The sequence below is a fragment of the Pseudopodoces humilis genome, chromosome 13 (assembly GCF_049639895.1).
Source record: "Pseudopodoces humilis isolate 2021_Gansu_Grassland_sample_001 chromosome 13, ASM4963989v1, whole genome shotgun sequence".
NCBI classification, from domain to species: domain Eukaryota; kingdom Metazoa; phylum Chordata; class Aves; order Passeriformes; family Paridae; genus Pseudopodoces; species Pseudopodoces humilis.
The window spans coordinates 3,559,744-3,586,514 of record NC_142212.1 but is presented as its reverse complement, the minus strand read 5'-3'; the positions used below and the strand labels follow the sequence as shown (position 1 = coordinate 3,586,514).

General features: G+C 44.7%; 1 protein-coding gene across 2 annotated transcripts; it reads right to left on the bottom strand.

Moving 5' to 3' along the window:
* Window positions 1–99: 99 nt before the first annotated feature.
* TSEN2 (tRNA splicing endonuclease subunit 2) lies at window positions 100–9,707 on the bottom strand. 2 transcript variants are annotated; one of them, XM_005531809.3, is made up of 12 exons: window positions 9,623–9,707; window positions 8,419–8,608; window positions 7,607–7,688; window positions 6,898–6,934; window positions 4,780–5,263; window positions 4,605–4,682; window positions 4,081–4,131; window positions 3,315–3,453; window positions 2,292–2,328; window positions 1,548–1,659; window positions 1,056–1,145; window positions 100–640 (listed from the first exon to the last, which is right to left on the bottom strand). In XM_005531809.3, exons 2-12 carry the CDS (start codon window positions 8,590–8,592, stop codon window positions 581–583), a joined length of 1,344 nt encoding a protein of 447 aa, XP_005531866.2. In that variant the 5' UTR covers window positions 8,593–8,608; window positions 9,623–9,707; the 3' UTR covers window positions 100–580. The 2 variants fall into 2 exon arrangements, with proteins under 2 accessions (XP_005531866.2, XP_087917907.1); XM_088061781.1 differs by lacking the exon at window positions 9,623–9,707 and adding an exon at window positions 9,454–9,595.
* Window positions 9,708–26,771: the final 17,064 nt, after the last annotated feature.

Sequence of the window (26,771 nt, the reverse complement as noted above, 5' to 3'; positions counted from 1 at the left end):
GATTTTTTCTGTTCTGAAGTGCGTGGTAAAGGAAAGAAGCCAAGGTGGAATTCAGATACCTGAATGTGAAGCTGCAAATCCCAAGAGGAAAAAACACATCTCACGCAGATGGGGAAAGGTGCCCAGGCTCCAGAATAAATCTAAATTCTGGGAAGAGTTCCCCAACTCTGAGCTGTGATTGTAAAAATAAGTTCCAGGGTCCCAACTGCAACAACCAAACCTCTCCCCAAATCCAAATCTCAATTCACAAAGACTGAAGTCAAGAGTTGTGCTGCCATAACACCAGAAATACTGTTCCTAATAACTGCAGTGTAGCCACTACTCAAATACGCACCTTTTTATATTTTATTTTATATTTTGAGTTGGGACACATTTAATTTTTTCCCTTTCATCAGTTCACTTACATTTTACAGTAAAACATTCTCTCCAGTAAACATGTTACACCTCATTTTATACAGCATTTATACACACCAAGTGAACATGTTGGCAGAAAATGTTCTGAGGGAACAGTTCATCACAAGATCAGGTAAAAAACAAGAAGAAGTGGCTTTTAAAAAGTGAGATTTTCTTGTGCAGGCAGTTACAATTCTTCCTGCTCACTGCGCTCACGGGAGGAAACCCAACGAGTCACAATCAGCTCCTGAAATAAAAGCCAGCAATTATGGAAAAAACCTCAAAGCTACAGAAAATCAGTGAGGCATGGGGACTAGGTGTGTAAAATTGATAAGTATTATGTGACCACTGAGATATTTTAGCAGATGATTGTTCCTGAAGTGAGCTGACCTCACACACGCTTTTCTCCTTTGATTTCTGAAATTAGTTTAGCCCTGCCACCTCCACAGTTTTTTTTAGAAATCCTTATTTCCCCACTCAAATGCTTACACGCACACTACTGGCAACATTTCGCATTCAGATTAGGAGATTCAATGTTTGTAGGGATCCTGCAATGCACTTTATGCAATGCATGAAGGAATTTAATTGTATTGCAGCCAAATCAAGGCGAAGAGCCAGGCACAGTTCTCCCCAGGAGCTGCAAAACAGCAGGAACCTCTCACCTGGACCTTGATTCTCTTCATGCACTCTGGGGTTGACATCTCCTCTGCAGTCATGTCAGAAGGCCTGATCAAATAGCACAGCATGAGCTCCTGTGGGCAGCCAGGAAACATGGGAATTTCAGTGGATTATGGAAGCACCGTGAAGCTCACACAGAAAATCTCGGAAATTTCACTCTCATTGCTCAAAAGAAAATCCTGGGAGATGGAAAGGGCTTTAAAAGCAGAAGTGGCAGTCAGGAAATAAGCGTCCCTTGGTCTTTTTGCCGTTCCTCACACAACTTTTAACATTCCTACAGGTGGCAGAACTTTAATTATTATTATTTAATATTAATTCTTCCAGGATTCACCTGGATATTGGCAAAGGAAACTTCTCTCCCTGCTGGCTGACCAACATATTGTTCAGCAGGATTCTTTTCCCAGCCTCACTCCAAGTTCCTGCCCTTTGGAGCAAACTTTATCATCCCAAAGCTGTTTTCATCCCAACACCTGTACCTTGGAAGCGTTTGCAGTTGTTCTGTTCAGCCCAGACAGGGACATCCAGCTGAGGGGTCTGCGAAGAGAACCTTCAAAATTATCATCCACCAACTCAGCAATGACAGAGTAACTGGAAAACACAGCAGGCAGGACAAGTCACAGAAAGGAAACTGCCATTTTCTGAAGACAACTCAAGAACTAGAGGCTAAAAACTGGCATTAAACAATCTGCCAGGTTGCAAGCTGTGAAACTGAGTCTTTTTCTATAAGGAAATGAGGAGAAATAGGAAGTTGTGGATGTGCCCAATGGTGCCTTCCCTTCCCACCCTTCTGGATGTTTGTAGCATTCTCTTTGTTGATGCTAAGCTGACATTTATAACCGATTTATTATCTAGGAGTTCAACCTGACTAACCAACGAACAAAGACAATTACCATCCCTTAAAATTCTCTTAAATTACATAAATAACCCAGACCATATATTTTTTTAAGTTGGTATTACAAAATTCAATTATTTTCCTGAACACACCATCATATGAGTACTAAATCCACTGCAACTTGTAATTTTTAATGCCTGTTACTTAAAACCAAAGAAATGGTGTCATTTAGCACCTCTGCTAAAAGGATTTTCACGTTTCTGGTGTGAACACCGCTGGCAATGTATTTTGAGTGATGAATATGTGCTGAACCAGTGAAGATGCTAAATTGGTGTGAGTGAAATTTAATTAGAAGCAAAGGAATGAGCCAGAAACAGGAGTGTCAAACCTGGCATGGTAGAAGGGGGGCCCTTTTCGATACAGCACTGAAATGAAAGAGAAACACCTCAGTTACATCAGAGTTTCAGTGAGTTTAATATACCAGTGCCCATCAATATTGTCTAATTGTAAATTTTAATTACACAAGACAAAACTTCAACTCTTCTGAATTCTGCTCTGAATTAGGTTGTCCCAGCAAGTGGAGAGAAGGAAGAGCAGCAGAGTGACTCAGGGCAGGTCAAAGGTAAGGCAGAAGAACCAGAGGAATTAGCAATTGCTGGAGGAAAGAGTTTAGGATGGAATTTTTTGGCAGGGATGATGAATTCAGCCAGAGCTACACACTGACCTAAAGGCCTTGCTGAGCACAACCCCCAAACTTCGGCAGCATTACAGCACCTGCTGGGTTGCACACATCCCAAAATACCTCCCTTTAATGCACATTCTCCCGCAGTAACAGGCTTTACTGCACTGCTTATGCTGACATGAGCTAAATGGAGTTCTTGAATTCCTTAGCAAGGACACCACTAATTACTTCTGAAATATTAAACCCCCAACCAATAATAAAAAAAGTCCATTCTCTATCTTCCTCAGAAACCATCCCACAGTCTCGGCAGTAAGTTCAGCAGAAGTCTAGATTCTCTTAAATGGGATGAATAAAGTGCATGAACTTTAATGTGAACTGGGATCAAACCTGTTATTCTAGAGACTGTCATATTAACTGTCATATTAACACTGCAGGAGATGTGTTTAGAAGGGGAGGGAGAAAGTTGGGAAGGGAATTTCAGGGCAATCCTGGAGGAATTATGAACCCCATGAAGCAAAACAGACCTCCCAAGCTGTCTCTTCACCTACTGGATATGGGATGTTCCTTTCCACTCACATCCCAACTTCATTGCTAAACCCAGATATCCTTTGCCAACTGCAAGCAGCAAAGGCTGCTCCAGTCCTCTGAATTCCTCTCTGGGCCTGGAGTTCTGCCTTGCCTGGAGAAGGGCTGAGGAGGAAATTATCCCATTTTTGGGGAGGTACTCACAGAGATCCGTGCCGTACTTCAGCCCCACCTTGGGCACCCAGCCCTTGCCCCTGAAATAGTGGTAGGCCATGTAGGTGGTTTTGAAATCAGGCTTCACCTCACTGAACACTTCCCACAGCTTCACGATGCTCAGGGGCTCCTGCAAACACCACACAGCAAAGTCACTGCACCGACACAAACCAGCCATGCTCTGCTGCACAGCATCACAGCCAAGCATCAAATATCACATACACAGGCTGCTGCAGGGCATGAACTGCACACAGTGAAACACAGAATCCCTAAATTCAGGACAGCAACCAGGTGCTCCACTTAGTGGGTCTTTTATGCAGTTCACAATCAGTCCCATAACATCCCTGTTAAAGGAAAGGTAGATAAATCTTAAACTAAAAGCACAGATCTGAATTATTATGGCATTACATGAATAATGGATTGAAAAAAATAATGTTTAAAACTCCAAAGAATTTTGCCATCGCAGGTGTAGTTATTCACCATATTATTTCTCCTGTATTTCCTGCCTAAGTTACAACAAAAATACTTTCTCTGCAGACAGACAGTGCTTAATTTTATTTGTCTTGGTAAACTTAAAGCTTTCAGACCTGTATTTCCTAAACAGAAATACCGTTACTTGTAAGAAAATCATCCCAATTCCTCTGTTTGGTACTTCCTCTTCCAGAGCTAACAGCACAAATCACTGCCACAGAGGTAAAGATTCAGACCAAACCATATCCAGAGAAAAAGCATCCCCAAAACTCACCCAGTCTCTTACCTCACCGTAATAAATACTTAAACATCCCAGAGCATACACCAAGAAAAAAGCCTGAAAAAAACAAGCAGAGTCAGTTTAACTGATAGCTACATTCCTTCTGTAGTTTACACACAAAGCCTTGCAAGTACAAAGGCTTCAATAATTAATTTTCTACCAATGTCATCTCTGCTGAAGGCATGGTGTTAAAACTAACACAAATATTTTTAGAAGCAGCAGAACTGAAACAGGATTCATATAAATGTTGTTTTCCTGCTATTTCTATATTTAAGTCTGGTCACTGGTCTCTGTGTCAGTGGGATTACTCACCTAAAGCAAATAGGATTGGACCCTATTTTTTAACCATCTCCTGTAATTATCACAGCTTATTAAAGCTAAGTTTAATGACTAAGACAATCCAGGTATTTAGGAGACAGAGAAGGACCCTGTATTTTAGAAACATATTTTAAATGACAGTGATTAGCATAGATTAACGTTTACTTTTTCAGATGAAAAGCAAAATAACTTGCATTGTGCTTGACACATACCTCTTCCAAGCTGAGTTGTAAGTACTCAAAAATCCTAAATGGGTTTTTTCTGCATACTAATACTTCCTTCTTGACAAGCTACAAGAAAAATTGACTAGTATTAAAATGCTTGAACTAGAAAAAATACTGAGTTCTGAAAGTAGCTTTTTCTAAAGATTAGGATATTTTTTCTTACGTTCTCTTGTGCATGACTGGAGTCATCTTCAGGACAGGAGCTTCCTTCTTCCTCCTCTTGCACCAGCACATATTCTGGAGCACATTCCCTTGAGTCCATGCCCTCCCAAGCCCTCTGTTCAGGGCTCTGCTTCACCTCGCAGCCACGGAGCACAGAAGGGTCCCTGTGGCAGGACTCTCCAGCCATTTCCCTGGAATCCCCCAGTTCCTGGTCCCTGGAGCCAATACCAGGATCCACAGCTGCATCTCCTCCCTCCTCGGAGCCCCCGTTCTGACCCTCAGGACTTTGGGCTCCAGCAGGTTTCCTGCCCAGTTCTGCATTTCCTGGGCTTGGGCCCCCTCTGGTGCAGCTGTCCCCAGCTGGTTCAGCCCCATCCCCTCTGGAGAAGGGCTTGGTGTAATTCTCCAGGATTTTGGTGACGGAGCTGTCGTCGAGGCCCTGCTCCTGCAGGACACTTTTAGCCCACTGCACACGGCGCTGGTACCTGTGGAACACAAGAAATGAAGAATTCCAGGGATTCCCTCCTTTAATTAACACTTTCAAATCCCAGAAGGTTCAGCACAGTGCACAAACACCCCCCCAGCAGCTGCTGGGCACAAATGTGATCCACACAATGGGGCTCCCATTTTTTTGGGAGCTTCAGGAACAACAGGATTCTGCTGCCTCCTCTGCCTTTGGCCTTTTACATTTCTCTGGCAGCAAACACCATTGCTGAGCCCTGCACAAGCTGCAGGTTCAAGGAGCAGGAACTTCACCAGGCAGAAAGATCCTCCTCCCACGGAAGCCTTAAACTTGAATTCCCCACAAAACCACGCAGGAATTGCAGGATTTAAACATGGAATAAGAGCCCTCACACTTCAGCTTTTACACAGCCAAGGACTGAGAGCAGGAGCTGCAAAACTCTGCTTTAACTGCCTTGAAAACAGCGATGGCACAGCAAAAACACCAGTGGAAAAATCTCCAGAAGAAATCAACTTTTTGAACCAAACCCCTCAGTTATATCCCTGAGAAATGACAATAATCCCATCACTGAGCTATTTACAACTTTCAGCTACTATTTCTAGTATTTTTCAATTATGTTTTTAATGCCTTCTCAGTTCCTTCTCTTGGAAAATAACATCCAGTTGAAACATGACTCTTCACTCCATGAAAGTGCAAATATTGTACAGCACTTTTTATTTCCCTAAACAAAATCCTCAGGCAGCAATTTCAGCCCAGGTAACAATTAAATGCAAATTCCATGTGTCAACACAAATATAAGTCTCCCTGCAGGTTCCTGATAAAGCTGGGTAATTCAGTGCTGTGCTCTTTGTTATATAAAAGATGCTCCTTTGTTCTATTATTTAATTATCATTTAATTTTCACTTGCAGGTCTCTACTGAGGCAGAGCATTTTGTGCACCAATAAAACCACACTTTTATTGATGCTCAGCATCTGCAAACAGTAGTAACTGTGGTAGCATTAGTAATAATATGGCTACTATTTCTCATACCTAAATTTGAAGGCTGCAGGAGCATAATTTTCAAATTTAAGTGAATTTTTTCAGTTATCCTAAAGTTAAAACCAACTGAGTAAGTCACCTGCACATGATTAATAGTTTATACACTACTTAAACAGAAAAAAAATAAATATGTGGTCCAACACACTGTTCTGCTAGGTGTACAAACTACCAGTGTTAACTGATACTCAAAAAAAAGCAAAATGTCATGTTTTGTAAAAGTTCAAGAGCTGCTTCAGCTACACCATAAAAATCCCATATGGAAAGGGAAGAGATATTTTAAATAGCCTGCACCAGAAACCTTTCTCCTGCTCCTCACCTGAAGAACTTCTATTATGCTTGTAACTGTAATTAATTAATTACCCATTCTATGGATGCATTCAGCCTTGGCCTCTATTCAATCAACACCTACACACTTACATGAAAAACCACCCTGAGCAGCATCCCCCACCCTATTTCTGCTTCTTCTAACGTGAACCATAAATGAAATAACGAGAGAAGAAATAGAAGCAAGTCACCCTCATTATTTATACAACTAACAATCTGAAACCCGGTAACAGAAATATAAACCAGAACAATCTGTTTCCTAAAAACATGGAGAAAAAGGCAAATTAACTTACTTTTGAGATGTAATTATGGGCATGTTTGTGTTAACACCTGTGTAAAGAAAAATCATACATTGTTTCATCAATATAAAGACTGTTTTGTGTGATTTTGATCTCTGGGGGTGACATGCAGCCTAGGAATTGTCCCCATTTTCAGTCCTCAAAGCCATTTTGATCTCACTTTTCAAGCAGGGACACAGCAGAACCAGAAAGGTACAAATATAACAGTCTGTAACACTTTTGTCTCTAGATGATCATGGAGGGACAGGATAAAATCCAGTGATGGCCACTGGGACTTCACTGTCACGGGAGAGGTGAGTAAAAGAATGAGTTTTTGTATAAACAGCCAAGAGCAGACTGGGTGTGACTGGATACAAGCAGACTAAGACCTCACCAATCCTTCCCTCATGATTTCAGGGATACCAAAATCTGCATATTAAACCCCAGGAAAATTAGGGGAAGAAAAGTCCCAGGATGACCCTTTTACTTCAGTCTTCCCAAGGAACAACTCAGTGAAGGTTTGGGAGAATGCACTAAGAAATTATCCACATGGATTTCATGTTCTTGGATTTTTCCTAGGCACAAGATGAGGAGAGATATCCTTCACCTGATCCAACACAGCAGATTATTCTTCTGCACATAATTTCGAAAAATATCCCTTCAAGTAAGGAAAGGTGAGAAGAGCTACCAGAGCAGTGCTGAGGTACAAACAGCCCCCATTTACCTCTCCACTTGGCCACTAGCAGAGGATCTGAAATGCTGAACACTGGGCGGCTCCTGGAAAGGATCCCTTTTCCAAAGTAGCCCTGCAAAGGACAGGAGAACTCCAAAATTATCTCATGGCATAAAAATTAACTTTTTTCCCAATTATAAAATGTGGAATGGTGAGATCAGCTGGAACAAACAGCTGAACTCCTCCAGCATTTCAGCTCTGCCTAAAGCTTGTTTAGCTGCTGGTGGCTGGTTCAGTATTAAATACCCGATTTAACTGAGTGTTTAAATCCCATTTAGCCTGGAGAATGCTGGGTCTTCTTCCTGAGTTCTAAATATTTGTCAGCCAACAAAACGTTTGAAAACAACACCTGAAACCAACTCTGCATTAGAATGCTGCTGAAATTGTACTCAGACACAAAAAAACTTAACACAGCTTGTTTCACAGGGGAATAAATCACTCTGAAGTGAAAAGAATTATACAAGCATTTACAAACATTAATATTTCAACCCCCTGAGCTTTAAAAACAAAAAAATGCTTTGAAAAGTTGCATGAAATGTTGAAAGGAGACATAAACATGAAGGCTTTGCAGCTGTTTCTTAGCTCACAATGTCACTTCATTCTGTTATTCACTTGCACAAGAAATACTTTTCACATTTGATACAGAATATATTCTTTTGTACTGATTTCAGGAGAGAAGTGAAATATGGAGAATCATAGGAGGCTGAAGGGGCAGGAAAGCATAACGGCAGCAGATTTGAAGCAGTGTTATGTTTTACCTGCATTTAAAACACTACAAATATTGTGCAAACAGGGTGCAGCACCTTGTTGTAGAGCTGTTCAATATCCTCGGGGTTCCTCACAATCACATTGTTGTTAATGATCTCAGCCTGGCATAGTCTGAAATCCTTCCCCCCTACGTCCACAGGAAAGGGAGCCTCGTACGACTCAAAAACTCTCCTTTTCCTTCTTGGGGGGTGGAAAACTGCTTCTGCCATTTCTTAATTTATCCTCCTAAAAAGAGGAAAGAAAAGATTTAACACTTGGGAATTAAGGCTCAACCATTTTTCTGTGTTTCAGCAAGACCCCTTCTACAGTAACAAATTATCCATGGATCCTGAAGGGTAACACAGGTTTAATTCTGTAACTCTTACACCAAACAAACACAGACAGAGATGTGCTGGATCTGGCTCTGAGGTATCCAGGGATGCTCCTCAGCAGAGAGTTTATGAAGGAAACTCCAGTAACAAAGGAGTAAAATACATCCAGGAATAAAGCAGAGGAATGAGCACAGAAGCAGAAACCATCCAAGTGCCTAAATGTGAGCCATTCTGAATAGCGTGAGCTCCAGGAGCGTTTGGACAGCGCTCTGAGAACAGGGAGGGATTGCTGGGGTGTGTGTGCAGGGCTGGGGGCTGTCTGGATGATCCTGGGGGTCCCTTCCAGCTCGGTACCCTGCGACTCTGGCAGTCAGAAAACACATTCTGCACCAACAGCCGAGGCCTGGCAGGATTCTCTGCCTTAAACCGGGATCAGCTTTGGCGAGGGACGGCGGGCCAGGGATCCCCCTGAGGGCTGCACTGGGATCCCCCTGAGGGCTGCACCGGGATCCCCCTGAGGCTGCACTGGGATCCCCCCTGAGGGCTGCACCGGGATCCCCCTCAGGGCTGCACCGGGATCCCCCCTCAGGGCTGCACCGGGATCCCCCTCAGGGCTGCACCGGGATCCCCCTGAGGCTGCACTGGGATCCCCCCTGAGGGCTGCACCGGGATCCCCCTCAGGGCTGCACCGGGATCCCCCCTCAGGGCTGCACCGGGATCCCCCTCAGGGCTGCACTGGGATCCCCCCTGAGGCCGCACCGGGATCTCCGCCAGGAGGGTCGGGCCCTGCTGCAAGACCCGCACCCGGCCCCGGGGGCAGTTCTGGGCTGTCCCGGTGGGTTCGGGGGCAGTGTCCGGTCCCAGGCTGTCCCGGTGGGTTCGGGGAGATCGAGCCGCGCCGCTCCCGCCACCCGCGCGCGCCACGCACCGTCACAGCCACCGCCGCACCGCCACCGCGCCTGCGCACTGAGGCCGTGCGGGAACGGCCCCGCCCCGAGACCGCCCCAGCCCCGCTCGCGGCCCCGCCCATAACAGGCCGCGCCCATAACAGGCCACGCCCACACAGAACCACTCCCGTTCCCGGCCCCGCCCCATCCCCACCGTGCGGGCCCCGTCCCACCGGCAGCGGCTCGCTCGGGTGTCCCGGTCCCGGCTGCCGGCCCCGAGCGAGGGATGCTCCCGGCTCCGCTGCGGGGCTGTCCCCACTGGGATGCGGTGATGTCCCCACTGGGATGCGGTGATGTCCCGGCCGGGATGCGGTGATGTCCCCACTGGGATGCGGTGATGTCCCGGCCGGGATTCAGGGATGTCCCCACTGGGATGCGGTGATGTCCCCACTGGGATGCGGTGATGTCCCGGCCGGGATTCAGGGATGTCCTCACTGGGATTCAGGGATGTCCCTCCCAGGGACAAATCGCCCGGCGCTTGCGGCTTTGGCGTGACCAAGTGGGAGAAGCTTTTGGAGTGAGCGGTCCCGAGCAGGGGCAGGAGACACACGGGCGGAAATGATTTATTAGCGGTGTGGGGGACACAGGGACCATGTTCCACTCGTTTGGCTCCGGAACAAACGCCGTGGCTCAGTGGCCACCGGGGCCAAGGCACCGCTGCCCCACCAGGTGAGGCTGGTGCTGCAGCTCAGAGCCAGCTGGGCTGGAAGTGCTTGTGCAGCTGTAAAATAAAAGCACCTGAATAAAATACAAAGCATTTTCACTATTCAGGACCCGGCATCCCTTTTTCCACAGCTTGAGCCTTGCTCATCAAACCCACAGTCACACCTTCACCACGACACACCCGCTCCTGTTTTGAGGTTACCCTGGGAGGTGCCACTGTCACACAAGGAGGACCAAAACCATTTGGCTCCAGGAGCAGAGAATTCTGATTCCCAACAGAGATCAGTGAATTCCCTGTTGAAAAGCTGTAATAATACATCCTCCTTAGGAGGTGCTTTATCTCTCATTCCCTTTTTTTTATGGTGAACCAAAGGGCAGGCTATTGTGGTTACAAGGCCAGACAGGAATTATTGCACAAACCGTGAGAATAATCAGCTTGTGTTCTTATTGCCTGCAGAGGTTCGCTTGATACACCAGCTCAGGACTTTTAATTTGTTTTGATGTTGATTTGCATAAGAAGTGTTGAGGCCAAACCTCAGAGGGGCCTGATGTATTCCTGTCACCAAAGTACAACTGGAAACTTCAGGTTCATTTTCAGAGCTCTGCCATTTAAATACCCAAATTAAAATATTCCAGGCAACAAAATGAAAGCGACATCAAAGATGTCACTCTGATTCAAAACTCCTTCAGAACTGGTCAAATCAAGTCTTGCTTGAATGAAAGTGGGTTTATCTCTGCTGGCTGTATCTGCATTTTCTCTTTGTGCAGACACATTTACTATGGGACGTTCACTGCAGGGAGAAGCAGACAAAACATGAGGAGCTACAGGCCACTCACATTTCATTATCAGTGTGCAGCCTTGGAGGGAACCCACAGCCTCAATTAACTCAGTTCACTCTCCTATTTCTTCAGCAAATATCTGCTCCTGTTCCTGATAAGCCCAGATCGTGCTGCAGCTAGAACTTGCTGTCTGAAGGACAGGTTTTAGATGAGTCACATTTCTGTTATCTATCAATAATTGTACAGACACTGTCACAAATGTCTGCAGGCTCCCTGTTTGTGATGAGGCAGCAGATGAGCAGCTCTGGACTGCAGCCCTGGGGGTCACGGTGGATCCCAGCGAGTCAGGAATGCCACACCGCTGTCAGGAGACCAAGAGAGAGGGACAAGGCTGAAACAGCCCAGTCTAGAAATGGCAAAATGCACAAAACAGACCTGCACTGTCCTGCAGGACCACTGGAATATGGGAAGAGCAAAATATATTGCAAAATTATATTGTATCCGTGAGTGAGCTGAGGATTGTACCGTGTCCGTCACTGGGACTTCTCAGAGCAGGTTAAACAAACATCCTTCAGGAACAGTACAAATAAAGCTAATCCTGCCTGAGACACAGGGCTGCACTGAAAGCACTGGAGATCCCTTTCCTGGGAGTTTTCAGGATTTGTTTTCCCTTCCCGGAGCGTTGCTGCTGTGCCTGCAGTGCGGCAGAGTGCGAGCTCCTGCAGAGTCATCCCTCAGCTCTCCCCCTCTGCCCTCCAGTCCCTGGGCTCGGGAATGGCAGGATGGGAACAGAGAATTCCGTGTTGTCTCTGCCTGATTCATTGCTCCTAACTCAAAGTATTCAGTTGCTTACTATTTCTTGATACTCTGCTGATTTATTGCATTATTAAATTAAGGTCTGAGCCAATGTCAGCTTCCTGACTCTTCCCTAAATCCCCATGGCTGTAACCCTTCAACCCTGGCACAGTTGCCTTTGCTGCCTGGCTTTCAGCTGTGCTGCCTGACTCTCAATGTCCCATTGTTTGCACTGCCATCCCAAGCTCTATGGATATAAATATGGATATATTATGGCATCCATGTCAGACCCAGTGCATCCACAGAACTCCCTCTGAGCTCCCAGTGCCTTTCCAGGGGGAAGATGCTCCTGCTCTGTGCTGTCGTGGGATTTCTCAGGCCCTGGTGGAGGAGTAGAGCTGAAAACCAGTCCCAGTGGCAAGACATGATCTCCCTGCCAGGCTCACTGAGCTCCTCCTGTGGCCACACAAGAGGCGATTTCCTTCAAAATCTGCACAAGGTTTGCAATGCTGTGCTCTCAGCCTGCTTGTGGTTTGTGTCCTTCCACAAGCACTGTGCCACTGCAAAGCCCAGCTGGAAACATTTGGAAGAAATTTATAAAATAGGAGCTCATTTTATATTAAATGAACTAATATTTAGCAGCTCATATTAACTAGTTACTGTGCTATGAAGTTTCTATCCCTGGGAAAATGGAGTTGCCATGTGCAGGAAGGTACAGGGGAGTTTTGTTATCCAAAGTGGTTTTTTGAGTGTTTGGGGATTTTAGAGGCAGTTGGGAGTTAATTCTCAGTCCTACCTCAGCCAAAACATACAGGCCAGGTACTCCTTAAATACATATTTTACATGCTTCGGCTTATTAAAAGAAACAGAAATGTCAGCCTGTAAAACTGTTTACCCATGTAGAAAGCTACTCATAAAATCATAAAAGAATGATCTGTTCTTGCAGTGTCTTTAGGTAATTTTGGAATCCGTGCCAAAAAAGAAAAGGGTTTTGCATGGAATCCCATGAAATTCAGGTCATGATTTGTCATTGTAATAATTTCTGTCTGGCTTTGACAGAATGTTCCTGTAAAATTTTGTTATCCCATCCGAGTTGTAACCCACAAAACCCCCGTGATGATGGTCTCCTTTCTGAATAAAGCCCTTTTCTTTCTCACAAGGTGATGTGGACAGCAGTGGGAGGATGGGCTGTAGTTATTTACATTAGCCAGTTCCATTTTCCCCAGAATGACAGAAATTCCCATGGAAATTCTGGTTGCATTAACTTTGACAGAGATATAGGACTGTTTTTGGAAACTTTAAAAAAAAAAACAAACCAAAACCAAAACAACTAGGGAATACTTTTCATTTTTATTAGCATGCAGCATCTTAATTCTGTTTATTAAAGAAATAAATCAAGGTTAGTTTCTGCTTAGTTTCAGATGGTTTTCACAGGAGACAAAAAAAGACAAGTCAAATATTGGCCAAGCATCAACCCAGTGAGGAATCTCATAATAGCAGCAATCCTGAGGTGGATGGCAGTGAAGGGAACAGCATGAGAAAAGAGGATTTTAGAGGTGAGTATGTCATGAGTATATTTACTTCAGACACGGACAGTGATGGTGTGTTCTTGGAGGTTAAACACACTTGGATGTGGAATTCTTGTAGGATCCATCCCATCAGGGCTCTCTGAGGGCATCACAGGCACTCCTTGCCCTCAATTTCTGTTCTAGATGCTTTTGAAAATGCTGTGAACATTAATTTTCTCTGCATCCAGCCTCCCCAGAGCCACTGCTTTCCTTCTCCCCCTGGAAACAAATGCAAAAGCTCTGAGCTGGCCATTCCAGGGGGAATTAAGGGCACTTAAACCCCCTGATTTTCACCCAGCCCTGGAGCTCCAGTCCCAGGTTTATTTACCTTTTGCTGAAGAACCATTTGTTTCTGCGTGGGTCATTAGTTTTTCTGCTCCATCAGTCCCCTGGGTGAGCTGTTCAATGAGGCAAAGCTTCTGCTTGGCCAAATCCTGACTCCATCACCTTCACCTCGTGTGGCTCAGCACTGGGCTGGGCACAGAACTCCAGGTTCCAGCAAGATGAGCAGTAAAAGTTCATTTTTTTGGTGTGTATTTCAGTTGGAAAGAGCACAGCAAGAGCTGCATGTCTCCACTAGGTGTCCATGTTTCAGCAATTTTCATTTAGGGCTCCACTCAACCCTGTGCAAAATGCAGAGCAATTGTTCTGCTCCACTGCAAGATGTAAATGGGAGATAGATTTTCATATCAGTCAAGTATGCACCTGGGCCTGCCTCTAAAAAGGCACAAAACACTCAAAAACCACCTTTAAATAGCACATCTTAGACACTCAAACCAGTCCTATAAGGGCTGGCAGACCTTTCAGGTATTGATTATTGCTTCTCTTGCTTTTTCTAATGTTTTTCGAATTATTAAGTGCTTTGTATTAACTTGCAGAAACATATAGAAAAAGCTTCCCAGATTTTTAGTGTTTTTTTAAAAAAATCTTTTTTGTTTGACTTCCAGTTTTTCTCTGCATGGCCCTTTTTTGCATTCAGGGCAGTGCAGAGCCCTAAAGCAGCAGCTCAGATTTTTAGAAACACCAGCCTAATTGTCAAATAACTGCTTTGCTCATTACATTTCTCTTCAAATATTGATGCCTAATATTTACCTTAAATTTATAAATTTATTTATATTGCCTTCTTTTCCTGGGTATCTAATGGATGCTGGAAGGCAGAGTTTTGTGAGCCCATGGACTTTTTTGTGCTCCCAGTTTTAAACAGACTGTAGGTAGCAGCCTTTGGGCCCATTTATTCATGAACTTCTCACTGCTTGTTTTTCTGATTTGCAACCCCATTCATTAATAAGAGGTCAGAGAGCAGTAATTTCATTCAGATGTGAGGGAATTCCAGGGAGCTGAAAACAAGGCCTTATTTAAGATTACCAAATTCTGTTCTAGGAATAACCCAGCAGATTTAATTTTAATTTTAATTTTAATTTTAATTTTAATTTTAATTTTAATTTTAATTTTTATGTTTATGTTTATGTTTATTTTTTATCTTACTTTTAAATTTTTTATTTTTATTTTATTTTTTATTTTTTATTTTTATTTTTATTTTTATTTTTAATTTTTATTTTTAATTTTTTAATTTTTTATTTTTATTTTTATTTTTATTTTTATTTTCTGTTTTTCTTCTGGTTTCCCAGGCTTTTTCAGTTTGCTAAATGTAAGGGATAGAATATTTTAGAATTTTAGGGAATATGATGTGGCAGACCATTTTAAGGCAGTTTCCAGGACCACATTCAAACAAGGCTCCAGTGATTTATAATTCCCATAGCTGTGAGTGTAACATCTAAAACTGAGTTTGGCTCCAAAACTTTTACCTCATTTACAATGCTAAGGAAGCAGAATAAGTTATTTTATTATATAACAAAATGAAAATCTGGTGTTGCTCCATTCCATGCCTGATCCAGGAATATGCTTTAAGATTTCTGCACAGGACCAATCCTATGGAACTCAGATTTTACCTGAAACGTGTCTCAGAGCTCATCCCAAATGCTGTCTAGGTTCATGTGTCAGAAGGACAAAATAACAAACAAACCAAGAAAAACCCCCAAATCATCACATTCTAAGAACTGAAAGAAACAAACCAAATTGTTGCCAAAGGTATATATGTTTTTAAATACAAAAAAAATCACCCCAAAGCAACCGGACCCAGAACATCCTCTTATGGAATATATCCCAATCTGGAATATTTACTTTCCGTTTGTTTAATAACAGGAAAAGGCTTGTTGCTCTTTTGTTGAGTTTCACGTGTCAGCATCTTAATATTTTCTGGTATTCTTGAAACTTCTACCAGGAAGAAAACAGTGCCATGGCCTATACTAGGAAATGTTCTGTTTATTTGAAATGCCTTTATGAGCACACAAAGGCAAACAATTACTGTCATAAACCGAGGGAGCAGCTCCTGGTGGCTTGGTTGTCTCATTTGCACTTCTTTGTGCAGTTCCTTGGCTCATTTGTCCCTGCCCTTCCTGTGCACTGCTCCTCACCTCTCTCTGCACCTTCTGAATTCCAGTGCAGATTAAATCCCTTTTTCCATTTCCCCACCACCTGTCGGGCTCTGCTGCTTTTGCTGTGGGAATGTTGGGGTCGAGGGTTTATGGATCCTCACTTGATGATCCTCGTGGGCCTTTCCCAGCTCAGAATATTCTGACAATATTCTGGATATTGTCACACGGCTGGAACTGAAGGGTTGATTTTTAATTACACGATCCTGGGACTGGACTCTGGAACAAATAATGACAAAGAGCTTTCAAAGCTCTTTAAAGCTTCTTACAGAAGTGTTTGGACTTCTTTTGGCCTGCCTAATTTATTGTGGCAAATGCAGTAACTATGGCAAATTTGGGCCTAATGTGTCAAAAAGAGAGTTTTATTTCTGGAGGACAGACCTATAAACTGAATAAAGCAGGCCAGTTCTCCTCACACAGCTCTGGTGAGCTGTGGGTTTGTTTAAACAATGACTAAGCCACAAGCAGCCACTGTCTGGATTCCCCAGGAGCAGAACTGTGGGCACAGGAGTGTCTCAAACCCAGGCTCCAGATTAAAAAAAAAAGTTAAAAAAAGTAAATAACTCATAAAAGGAAGTGCAAACAGCAGGGAAATCTTGTTTCCATCTGCCAAGCTGTGTAAAGGACAGGCAGGCTGGAAAGAATGGGCAGTGTTATGGGGCTTTTTGTGGGTTTTGGGAGCATCTCACATCCCTGGACGTGAGCTGAGGAGGATGTGTGATCTCCACCTGATGCTTCTGCATCTTCCCTGAGGCCCACAGCAAACCTCTGACACAGACACCAAACTTCCAGAGGCGAACTCAGAGAGCCAGGGCTTTGTTCTTGCCCTACCCTTTGGTGGGGCAGGGGCTGTTTTCAAATGCAGCAAAGTAAAATCTTGCTCCTGCTCGAGTCCCCGGTGCTGCTGCAATGCAAATATTGTGGCAGTGCCTGTAAATTTTTTAAAGTTACTCAGTGGAAGGTCTCACAGGTCCCGAATTAGCAGGAGTTTTGTAAAGTTCCTATTACTAATCTATGGAATTTATACCAAAGGTGTTGAAATCACTTAGGCTTCTGCTGACTCACTTCCCCCAGGGAGGGCTGCTGACCTCAGAAGTGCCCTCACAGAGTGCAGGGCACGGAGCTGCCGTCTGTGCCAGGCAGAACATCCTGAACTCTCAACTCTGCTTCAACCTAAAATTCTTTCTTAACGTGTCCTGCTGCCCTGCAAGCCCCGCTCTGCTTGAAATGCCACTTCCCTTTATAATCTGCTCTGACTCAGATGCTGAGTTGGAGTGGTATTTACAAAATATCTCTATCGCCCCGGATTTATCTTGCCAGGAAAAGTTAAATGGTTACAGATTAAAAAGATTTTATAAGCACGATATGCCACAGTATACATTAGTAAAAGTTGTTCTAAAACTATTTCTGTCTTTTGTTGGGAAAAGAAATAATTATTGAAGCTTGAAGGGGAAGACTGCTTAGTAAAAGGAAGGAGAATTAACTATAGCGATGTTTCGAAGGAACTCTGGTTTGCTGATTAAGTGCTTTCTTTTTTCCAGAAATGCAACTAATGTTTCCTTCTTTTTTAATTCTTAAATCAGGCCCAAGTGCCAGCAAATGTCTTTCTTTACTGTGTCTGGAGATTTATTTTTAGTCCCAAGAAGGGTATAGACAGCAGGCTGGAAATCAAGACATTTGCAGGCCAAATAAACTTCCCCACACTTGAACTCTGGGTGTCAGCTCATTCATCTCCCTGTGGCTCAGCTCATTTTCTGTCAGAAAAGGCTCTGCAGTCCCATCTGCCAAGGCTCTGAAGCTCCTCACACCCCAGCCTGTTCTCATCTTCCTGAAAGCATCTCCCAGTTCTGCAGCTTCAGGGTTTTACCGGGGCTGAATTCCGTAGCGTGAGACTCAGAGTGAGCAGGAATTTAATTTTCTTGCCTGGTACAGGTCTGACAGCAGAACTGCCTGGCATGGGGAATATCCCTTTATTCCCTGTGGAAGCTGGGGGGCGGTGGGCACAGCCCCCTCTCTGCCCTTTCAGAGGTGAAGTATCAGTGGGTGTGTGACACAGCAAGTCTGTCCCCGCGAGTTTAACCCCACCAGATGACAACCTGAGACCCAGGTGGAAAATGCAGATTATTTCAGGGGCTTGCTGGGCTGTTGGTGCAGTTTTTCTGAGCAGGCTGTAGCCTTCTTTTAAATGGAGAGATCCAAGAGACCCAGCTTTTAAATGACTGGTTTTCCTCTCCTGGGGAGGTATTTGTGCCCACCGGTGTTTGGCAAACTCCAGCTGCTGCTGAGCTTTTCCCTCCTGTTCCCATCTTGAGTCAACACTCTGATGGTGCAAGCAGTGCTGGGGTGGTCAGCCTGGAGTGTTTGTCACACCATTAAGGGACAGAACATTCTCTCTCTGCCACCTGGCTCTCAGCAGGGCTGGAACAGGGAGCGGGCTCACGCTGAAGCTCCCTGAGATCCACTCTGTTTGGTTCAGATGAAGTGCAGCTCCCCTCAGAAAATGTGACAGCTCTCAGTGCTGCTGCTTCAGGAGAGCTCTGGCCTCTGTTCAGCTCAGCTCAGCAGCTAAAAAAATGGATTTTTATTCGTTTTTTCTCGTACTGTAGAGCTAACACAACTCCAAGAGAGGGAACTGCTGGTTCCAGCTCATGCCCTGAGCCTGCAGACAGAATTGTTTGCTGAGTTTCAGCCAGTGACACCTGCACAAAGCCATCGTGGCACGTGGACCACAGCACTGATGGATTTGAGGGCCCAATCTGACCTCTGGGACCTTTCAATTTTGGGCACATAGGAGGAGCAGGGGAAACTCTGACCCCGTGCTCCAGAACCTGAGCTAAACCTGCCGGGCTTCACCAGCCAAGAAGTTTCTGCAATGTCTGTAGTCGGTGTAATTTCTTATACACATAAACACGTGGTGATTGTCCTCCAAGACCCATCAGTGATGTGTCAGTCAGCACAGAACCCATACAAAGTCAATATCCCGGGATTCAGGCAGAAATATTGGGACGTGAGAGTGCCGGATCCCATCTCCACGAGCAGCAGGGTTACCCAGTGACAGCCTGATGGCAGAAATGGGAATTGAGGGAAAGTCTTGCAAACTCTGACCACAGCTCATTGCAAGACTGGAGCAGGATTGCATCAATTCCTGCAATGGGTGTCCGAGCCCCCCGAGAGAGCAGCGGCTGATTAAAAAATGACTCGCGGTCGCATTCCGATACTTGGAATAAATAAGCCAGCAACTGGCTCTTGTGCAAGGTCTATACACTTTCCTCACAGACTTTCACAAAAATGCCACATTTCTGACACCTTTCCAGCAGGCTTTTAGAGGCACCAGGGTCTAGGCAGATTAAGAGTCTAAATTCTGGATTCTTTTGCCCATCCTGACAGGCACTGGACAAGGAACACCTCAGTTACTCACTCCCCTATTTTCAAAAAAGGAATTAAGTCACTCCCATAGCACTAACTCTGATATTAAAGGAGAATAGCAGTGTTATTTAAGACCTATTATTTTTCATAATTCCTTTTAAGAATCATTAAAATTAATTTCCAAATCCAAAAATTCATTTCAAAGTGATTATGTATTCACAGCAATGGTAGCATCCATCTAAATGCAAATTTACTCCTTCATCCTATTAAGTATCTATAATGCACATTTAAAATCCCCATAAACCTCCCTGCTCCATAAGGAATATTCTGCTCTCAGAGGTAAGCAGCAGGAATCTGAACAGGCTCTCTAAAGCACTCTTAATCAAAGTCTTCTCATGGAAATCCAGATTTTTATGGATGGCAAATTGAAGTATCCAAATGTGCCAAAAAAAAAAAAAAAAAAAAAAGAAAAAGTTAGGAATTGCTAAACTGTACTGGGCTCCAGGTAGTTCTAATCTGCAGTGTGAGTTTTTTTCCTCCTGCTACAAAGGAAGATGTGAAAAATGAATGTCAAATGTCACAGTTCTGCAGAGTCTCCTCTCTGCTAGAATGGGAACCATGGCTGTGGGAGAAATGAGTGACATTTGACAAACAGACCTGAACTGCCTGGGTTTGAGCTCGTGCTCACCAAGAAATAGCCAGGTTACATTGAATTTCAGAGGGAAGAGTCCCTCCCCTTGATGCCATGGATGCAGCAGGAGAACTTCTCCCTTTCCAGCAGTGCCCCACAAACCGAGATGGATTTTGGAATTGTGCCCTGACCTCCCTGCAGTGGCAGCCCTGCTGCTCCTTGCCATGTGTGATCTGTTCAGAGGGTACAGAACAGCCACACAGAGCCCTGAAAGGCTGGCTGGCACCCAGGTGAGCTCTGCCTCTCGTTTTTTAGAATTAGGGAAGATCTGGAGCCCCTCACTGGGATTTAGACTGCTGCAGTTTAATCTCACCACTGGTTCTTCCACATATCAGAAACTCAAGGCAAACTCCACTGTTTAGTCTCTGTCACGTTGCTGCAATGTTAAATCATGCCAGTGCACAGAAATAACTTAAATATATGGACTTTGCTGCTTTAGATATAATAACAACGTCTATTTGCACCACAGGATGTCCAAATCCAGGCTGCTGAATTAGAGTTCAGGGGTGGGCTGTGCATGACATTCTGTGAGGCAGCATTTTTTCCCAGTTAGATTCTAATTATCAGTGAAGAAAGCAGGCAGTAGATACCAAGTTATCCCACAAGAAAAACAGGAGTCTGCTGGATCTTATCCTTGCACAGCCAAAACAAAAAGGAGGTGCCAGAGCACGAGCTCCCCTCTGAGATATGCAGTGCTGGTCTGTGCAGTGCCATGGGACAGACAGGGACAGTAAAATGTCCTGCTGGCATTTTCAGGACGTGGAACTGTGTGTGGTTGTGATTTCCTACCTGTTTGCAGCATTTCCAGTAGCAGCCAGCTCATACTGGAGTAAATCCAGTCCTCAGGGAAGCAGGGAGCTGCATCAGCTGCTCTGAAAAACCAAAGCAGACGCTGCAAAGGAAAATGTTCCTGTTTAAAACACAGGAACAATGTCAACAGCACTAATTCCAGGAGAGGATTTTTCAGTCAAGGCTCCAGAATGTTCATTTTATGGAACTAGTGCTGCGATCTTTGCAGCCATAAAAGAGTTGAAAGGGATAAAAAGGATTTTTAGCCCATACAGAGCAGTAAAATTGCTGGGTCTCTTTAGGTCTGTACTGATCATTAATATTAATATGTCCTCAACATAAATTTTCTGATGATGCTGAAGTGAATTCCTCCCTTCTGCTAAAATTGAGAAAATCGCAGAGGACTTTGAAAGCAAACCTGATCTGAATCATCTCCTGCTCTGCCTTTATGAAATGTTTTTAAGCTTCTTTCAAGGCTCAAAGATCTGCCACTGTGTATTTCTTCGATCTGAATTGCTGAACATAAATAGAAGGATAAATCTCAGAAGAGCTCCTTGCCATAAAGAAACAATTCAGTGTTTGTCAAGCTACCCAGAAGTTTTCCCCTCCTTCCCTGCCACAATTCCAGCCCTTGGTCCCTTTACCCTTCCTGGCTCAGAAACATCCATTTGCTCTTCACATGGCTGCCAGGAGAGAGGGAATATTCTGAGGGAAGAGAAATGATTGGAGAAAAGAACAGGGAGAGAAACGTCAGGAATTCCATGCAGGACAAACCCCTCACTCCTCTTTAGGGCCTTCTCTAATTGTGAGAAGCTCTTGTAATGAGAGAGAAAGAGGCACCTCAGGAAGATTAAGGGACTTTAATTAAAGTACTTTAAAATTTACCCTAAAAAACAAAGTAGGTTTGAGAATGTACATTTTAAGATCCCAAGAAGCAGAACTTCATGGAAAAAAAAGATGTTCTGATTTATGGTCTTTCAGTGTTCCTTGACTTTTTGACCAAAGTTTTTTTGTCTTAATTTTGTTCCATAATTTCCAGTTGCATTTGCAAACCCAGTCCCTCGTGTCCTTCCCCATGGGAATGTTCTCTGAGCTCTCAACATGGAAAATTTGGTCACTGAGCTTCACTCACAGGCTGGGAGTGCTGATGGAGCTCACCTGAGACGAAAAGGCTCCAAGGAAACCTCAGAGCTCCTTGCAGGGCCTGAAGGGGCTCCAGGAGAGCTGGAGAGGGACTGGGGTCAAGGGATGGAGGGACAGGACACAGGGAATGGTTCCCAGTGCCAGAGGGCAGGGATGGATGGGATATTGGGAAGGAATTCCTGGCTGGGAGGGTGGGGAGGGGCTGGGCTGGAATTCCCAGTGCCAGTCTGGGATTTCTGTGATTCCCAAGAGCTGGGAGGGCCATCAAGGGCAGATATAGCACAAGCAGGTCTTCCCAGCTTGGAGCTGCACCAAACCCCTGCTGTTAACAAAATTCATGAGGTTTTGTCTGGTCCTGAGGTGAAACTTTCACTGTCTTTTTCAAACAGCTCTATTGCAAGGCCCTGTTGCATCAACATCAGGTTTCAAAATAGAGTAAAAACCAACTTGGCTTCAGATTATTTATTTATTTGGGACTAATGTCTAAAGGAGCAGCAGCATTCCTGACAGCCAGAGGATTCCAAGCATCTGCCCTTAGCTTTCCAGTGACCCTGGGGAAGCAACCCATAATCCACATATTTTAATTGCCACAGGGCTTTGTGGGCCGTGCAGGGGTGGGAGTGCGGGCAAGAATATTTCTGGGTCCGTAATTAATCCTATTTGTTGTACAAGTGTGATTTATGGGACAGCCTGGGTGCTGTGGGAATAAAGGAGCCCTTCCACGGAGATGTGGAGGGCTGTGATTTGAAGGAAGGAGAATCCAGAGCAGTTCCTCTGTTTAATAAAGCAGGAGGATTGGAAAGGCTCTCATGAAGAGCAGGAGAGTCCTGCCAAGAATTATCCCTCGGTTTTCTGTGGCTGGAGGATTATTCCAAGACTGTCCCCAGAGTTTTGTTTTGGCTACAAAAGTTCAGGATTCACCAAGAATTTCAATTCAAGACTGAAGCAGAAGTCTAAGCTTGCTAAACTGAGGCTTCCAGGTCTTCCAGTGGATGGAGCAGAAGCAGCTCTGTTTCACCTCTGCTCCTTCCCACAAGGAAGGATTTGTCCCCTTTTCCCAAAGAAGCACCAGGAGGAAGGGAGGAATCATTCTGCCACCACTTATTTTCCACTTTAGCATAAGCAGATAAAGTAGAACCTGGCTATTATTTCATGCACAGCCTCTTTTGGAGCTTAATCATCTTTTAAAACAGTATTAGCTAATTTAGCATTTTTCCTTTGTGAAAAGGGAAATGTCATGGTCCCAAAGAGAAATCCTTTATTATGAGGGACTCTGTGCTCTCCTACATCAGAGCACTGATTGCAGGAAAATGCCTCAGAGGCCATGTGGATGGCACAAGAAGTTTAAAATGAGTTGTCATTTTGTTGAATTAGGAAAACCAGCAAATATTTCATGGAGTTAATTCAGCTTCTTCCATGATGGTTCTTCATTAACAAGGACTCTGTATCCAATTCCAGAACAAATCAGGCCGCTAAAATTAGCACACCAGGAGCTTAATTTTGTCATAAATGTGGTGTGACCAGCACAAGTGGCCACCTGACAGTTCTGTCACTGCTTCTCCATCACTTCCTTTTTGCCACACTGTTCCTGTGCTGAGTCACCCCTGTGGTGACAAGACCCTGCACGCTCTTGGTCAACAGGTTTCACTTCCAGAAGTGCCTGTAAAAGATTAATTTTGATGTCCAGGCTCAGTGCTTGGCGGGGGCAGTTGCAAAAGGCAATTCCCCTCCTCTGCTGAGTCAGGGGCACAGTGATTTCCGTGCCTGTGTTGGTTGGAAGAGTGAGACAACTCCAATTCTGTGTGTTTAAACTGCTGGGTAAAGTGGAAAAAGGAGACATTTGTCACTTGTGCCCTCACCAGCATCCTGCCATCCCCACTGATTGCCTCAGAGCTCTGGCTCTGTTCCAGGCACTAATTTGGATGCAAAGCTGTCCTTAACAGAGTTGCATACAAATAGCTGTCATTTGCTAAGACAAGAAATGATTCCATTCCTTCTTCTGTGAAAGCTTAAAAATTGCTCTAGAAATTAGCAGGCCAATCTATAATTACCTCTAATCAGCAGCAGCTCAGCTCTGATGTTATCTGCAGCTTCTGGTACACAAAACTTCAGGGTCCAAATTCAGTGCAAATGTCTGGGGCTGCCACAGGAGCCTGAGCTGGGAAATGCAAGAGGGGCTGTGCTCAGTGCAGAAGGATTTCAGAAATTGTACTGAGTTAAACTAGAATAATTCCAGAACTTGGAAAATAGGCTGGTGCTGGCCTGGCTTCAGGAGGCAGCTGTTATTTCTGCTTCATACAAATGCTACAAAAACCACCTCCAACCAACCAACCAACCAACCAACAAAAAATTACATGGAAAAAAAATCATACAAATGTTCCTTGAAAAAAACCAAAACATATTGGACACAAACCAAAGAATCTTCCACAGCAGCAAAACTATTGATTATTGCCCAGGGGATGAAGGATGGGCTGGATGCATGGCACAGCCAAATTTACAGAAAACAGCCTGGTTGTGACCCTGTTCTCCCAGCAAAGCACCAGAAATTTACTGAGCACTGTTGTCAGTAGGCTCAGCAGGACCAGGAGGGAATGGTTACAAATTCTGGATTAACCTGGGCCCTAAAAGTGCCTTTCCAGGCTGGTGTCTGCAGGGCAATCTGAAGCAGCCTTGCTGCTGAACCCCTCTGTTCTGCAGGTAAACAGACTTCATTCTCCAGAGATTTGATCCATCTCATCTGTATTAAAAGAGGAGGAAACAAATGGGTTAGATATAACCTGAGCATGATTCCATAAATCCAGCCATTCTTCTCAAATCCTTGGAGGAATATGGCAGAAGCAGCTGAAATAGGCTGTTGACCCCACTGATTGCATTTCTTAGAGCTACTCCTTGGGAAAACACCATGAAAATTCTTCCTATGGAGTCTCCCCAGCTCCTGGGTGGCTGTGAGGTAGAGCCAGGGTATTAAATCTGGAGGTTTGGATATCTGGAATGCCTCTGTCAAAGAAACTCCAGGAGAGCTTTGTGTACCTGCTGGGGTGGCACATGTGGAACCACATCCAGGACCAGGCTGGAAATGTTCCCCATAACTCCTCTGTCACTCTGGAAAACCTGCTGGTCACACCATGGTCCCAAAGAGAAATCCTTTATTATGAGGGACTCTGTGCTCCCCTACATCAGAGCACTGATTGCAGGAAAATGCCTCAGAGGCCATGTGGATGGCACAAGAAGTTTAAAATGAGCTGTCATTTTGTTGAATTAGGAAAACCAGCAAATATTTCATGGAGTAAATGCTCCTGTTCTCATCTTCAGGAGCAGAGCAGTGGCATCCAGCCAGAAATTCAGTGGTGCTCACTTTTCAGTGTCTGCAAAGGCTTTTCCTGTCCAGAGGCTGCCATAAAGCAAAGTGACACTGAGTCATCAGCCACCAAAAATTCACAGGCTTCCTTCAAGACGAGGAAGCAGGAGGAGAAATGCAGGGATCAGAGCAGCTTGGCCCACTTGAGATGTTTAGATGTCACCCAGCTGCCTGCTGGAGCAACAGAGTGAAAATGCAGAGTCAGAAGTCAGGAGAGGAGCTGCAGAGGGCTGGTGGAAACACGAGGGAGTCCCAGCTCTTCTCTGATCAGCATTTCTCAAGCTGTTTATCCAAATACTGCTGAGATTCCAGCAGGATGGCAGTAATTCTTCCCAGGGTGACTCTGTTTACAGAGCTGTCCTGCAGCACCTCAGGAGGAGCGATTTCCCTCTGGTTACCTCTGCTGCCAGGACAGCTTTTCTCCACTGTGAGCAGCCAGGCAAGGCCACTGCCCCATCAATCCTCCCTGAGTGATGGCTGGGGGAGGATGTGCACAAATCTCTGCACACAGAGGGGGTTCTCTGGAGCTGCTGCCCCAGACAGAGTGTGTCCCACTCCGGTTTTGTGCAGAGCAGCCTCTCTCAGAACATGACTCACAACCATCATCTGAGGATGTTCAGGCAGAACAAATAGCATGTGACCCGAGGCCAATCACGGCTGGGAATTTGGATTAAAAATAAAAGAGGAATGAGAACATTTGTCACAGAATACTCTGTCCTTCAAGGAGAAGGAAATTTTCTAGCAGGGAATAAAAACAGCATTTATTTTTATTAAAAGTGCTTCTGTTTCACTCCATTTTTTCTGACCCTAAGAGCAATTCTCCCCCCTGGGTTTGGCTTAGTGGAACAGCACAGTGTATGTTCTTTCTCAGGCTGGGAAGAGGGAATGTTGTGCCTGTGAGAAGCTGCCTGTGCCTTGCACTTCTGAGCAGAGTGAAAAAGGGATTGGATGGAGATCCTTTATACAGGTGGGACAGAGATCCTGCTGCCAAACAGGGCCAGAACAAGGAGGAAAGTTTTCACTTTCGTTGTCTGGAATAAAAGTTTGGGGAGTGTCCAGGCTGGGTTTGGTAAGGGGATTATCTCCCTGGGGCTAATTGTCAGCCAGGCAGGAACCAGGGGCTCCTGTGTGGATACAGGGTCCAGGCAGGGCTCTGCTCTGAGCACTCACCTTGTTTTCCACAGAAATAAAATCAGGGGGTGTGTACCTTGTAGGCAACAGGAGTGGGACAACCTATTGGAAACAACCACCAGACTGAAGGTTTTATTTTTTTTATTTTTTTTTGAGTTTCAGGGTTTTGTTTGAGTTTTTTTTTGTTGATTTGCTTTTTTTGGGTTTTTGTTTTTTTTTTTTTTTTTTGATAGAGTCCATTTTCTGCACTGCCTGTCTCAGGACAGGACCGTGAGCTGAGCAAGCAGGGAGCTGCTGGAGGAAGAGCCTGTGCTGGGGGTTAATCAGTCAGGCAGTGCCAGGGCTGGGCTGTGC

Coding starts and splice junctions, on each gene's coding strand:
- TSEN2 (XM_005531809.3), bottom strand. CDS start 8,592: ATGGCAGAAGCAGTTTTCCACCCCCCAAGAAGGAAAAGGAGAGTTTTT. Junction 4,683..4,779: donor CCAGTCATGCACAAGAGAAC/GTAAGAAAAAAT, acceptor TTTTTCTTGTAG/CTTGTCAAGAAGGAAGTATT. Junction 1,660..2,291: donor CCCCCCTTCTACCATGCCAG/GTTTGACACTCC, acceptor TGTGTTTTCCAG/TTACTCTGTCATTGCTGAGT.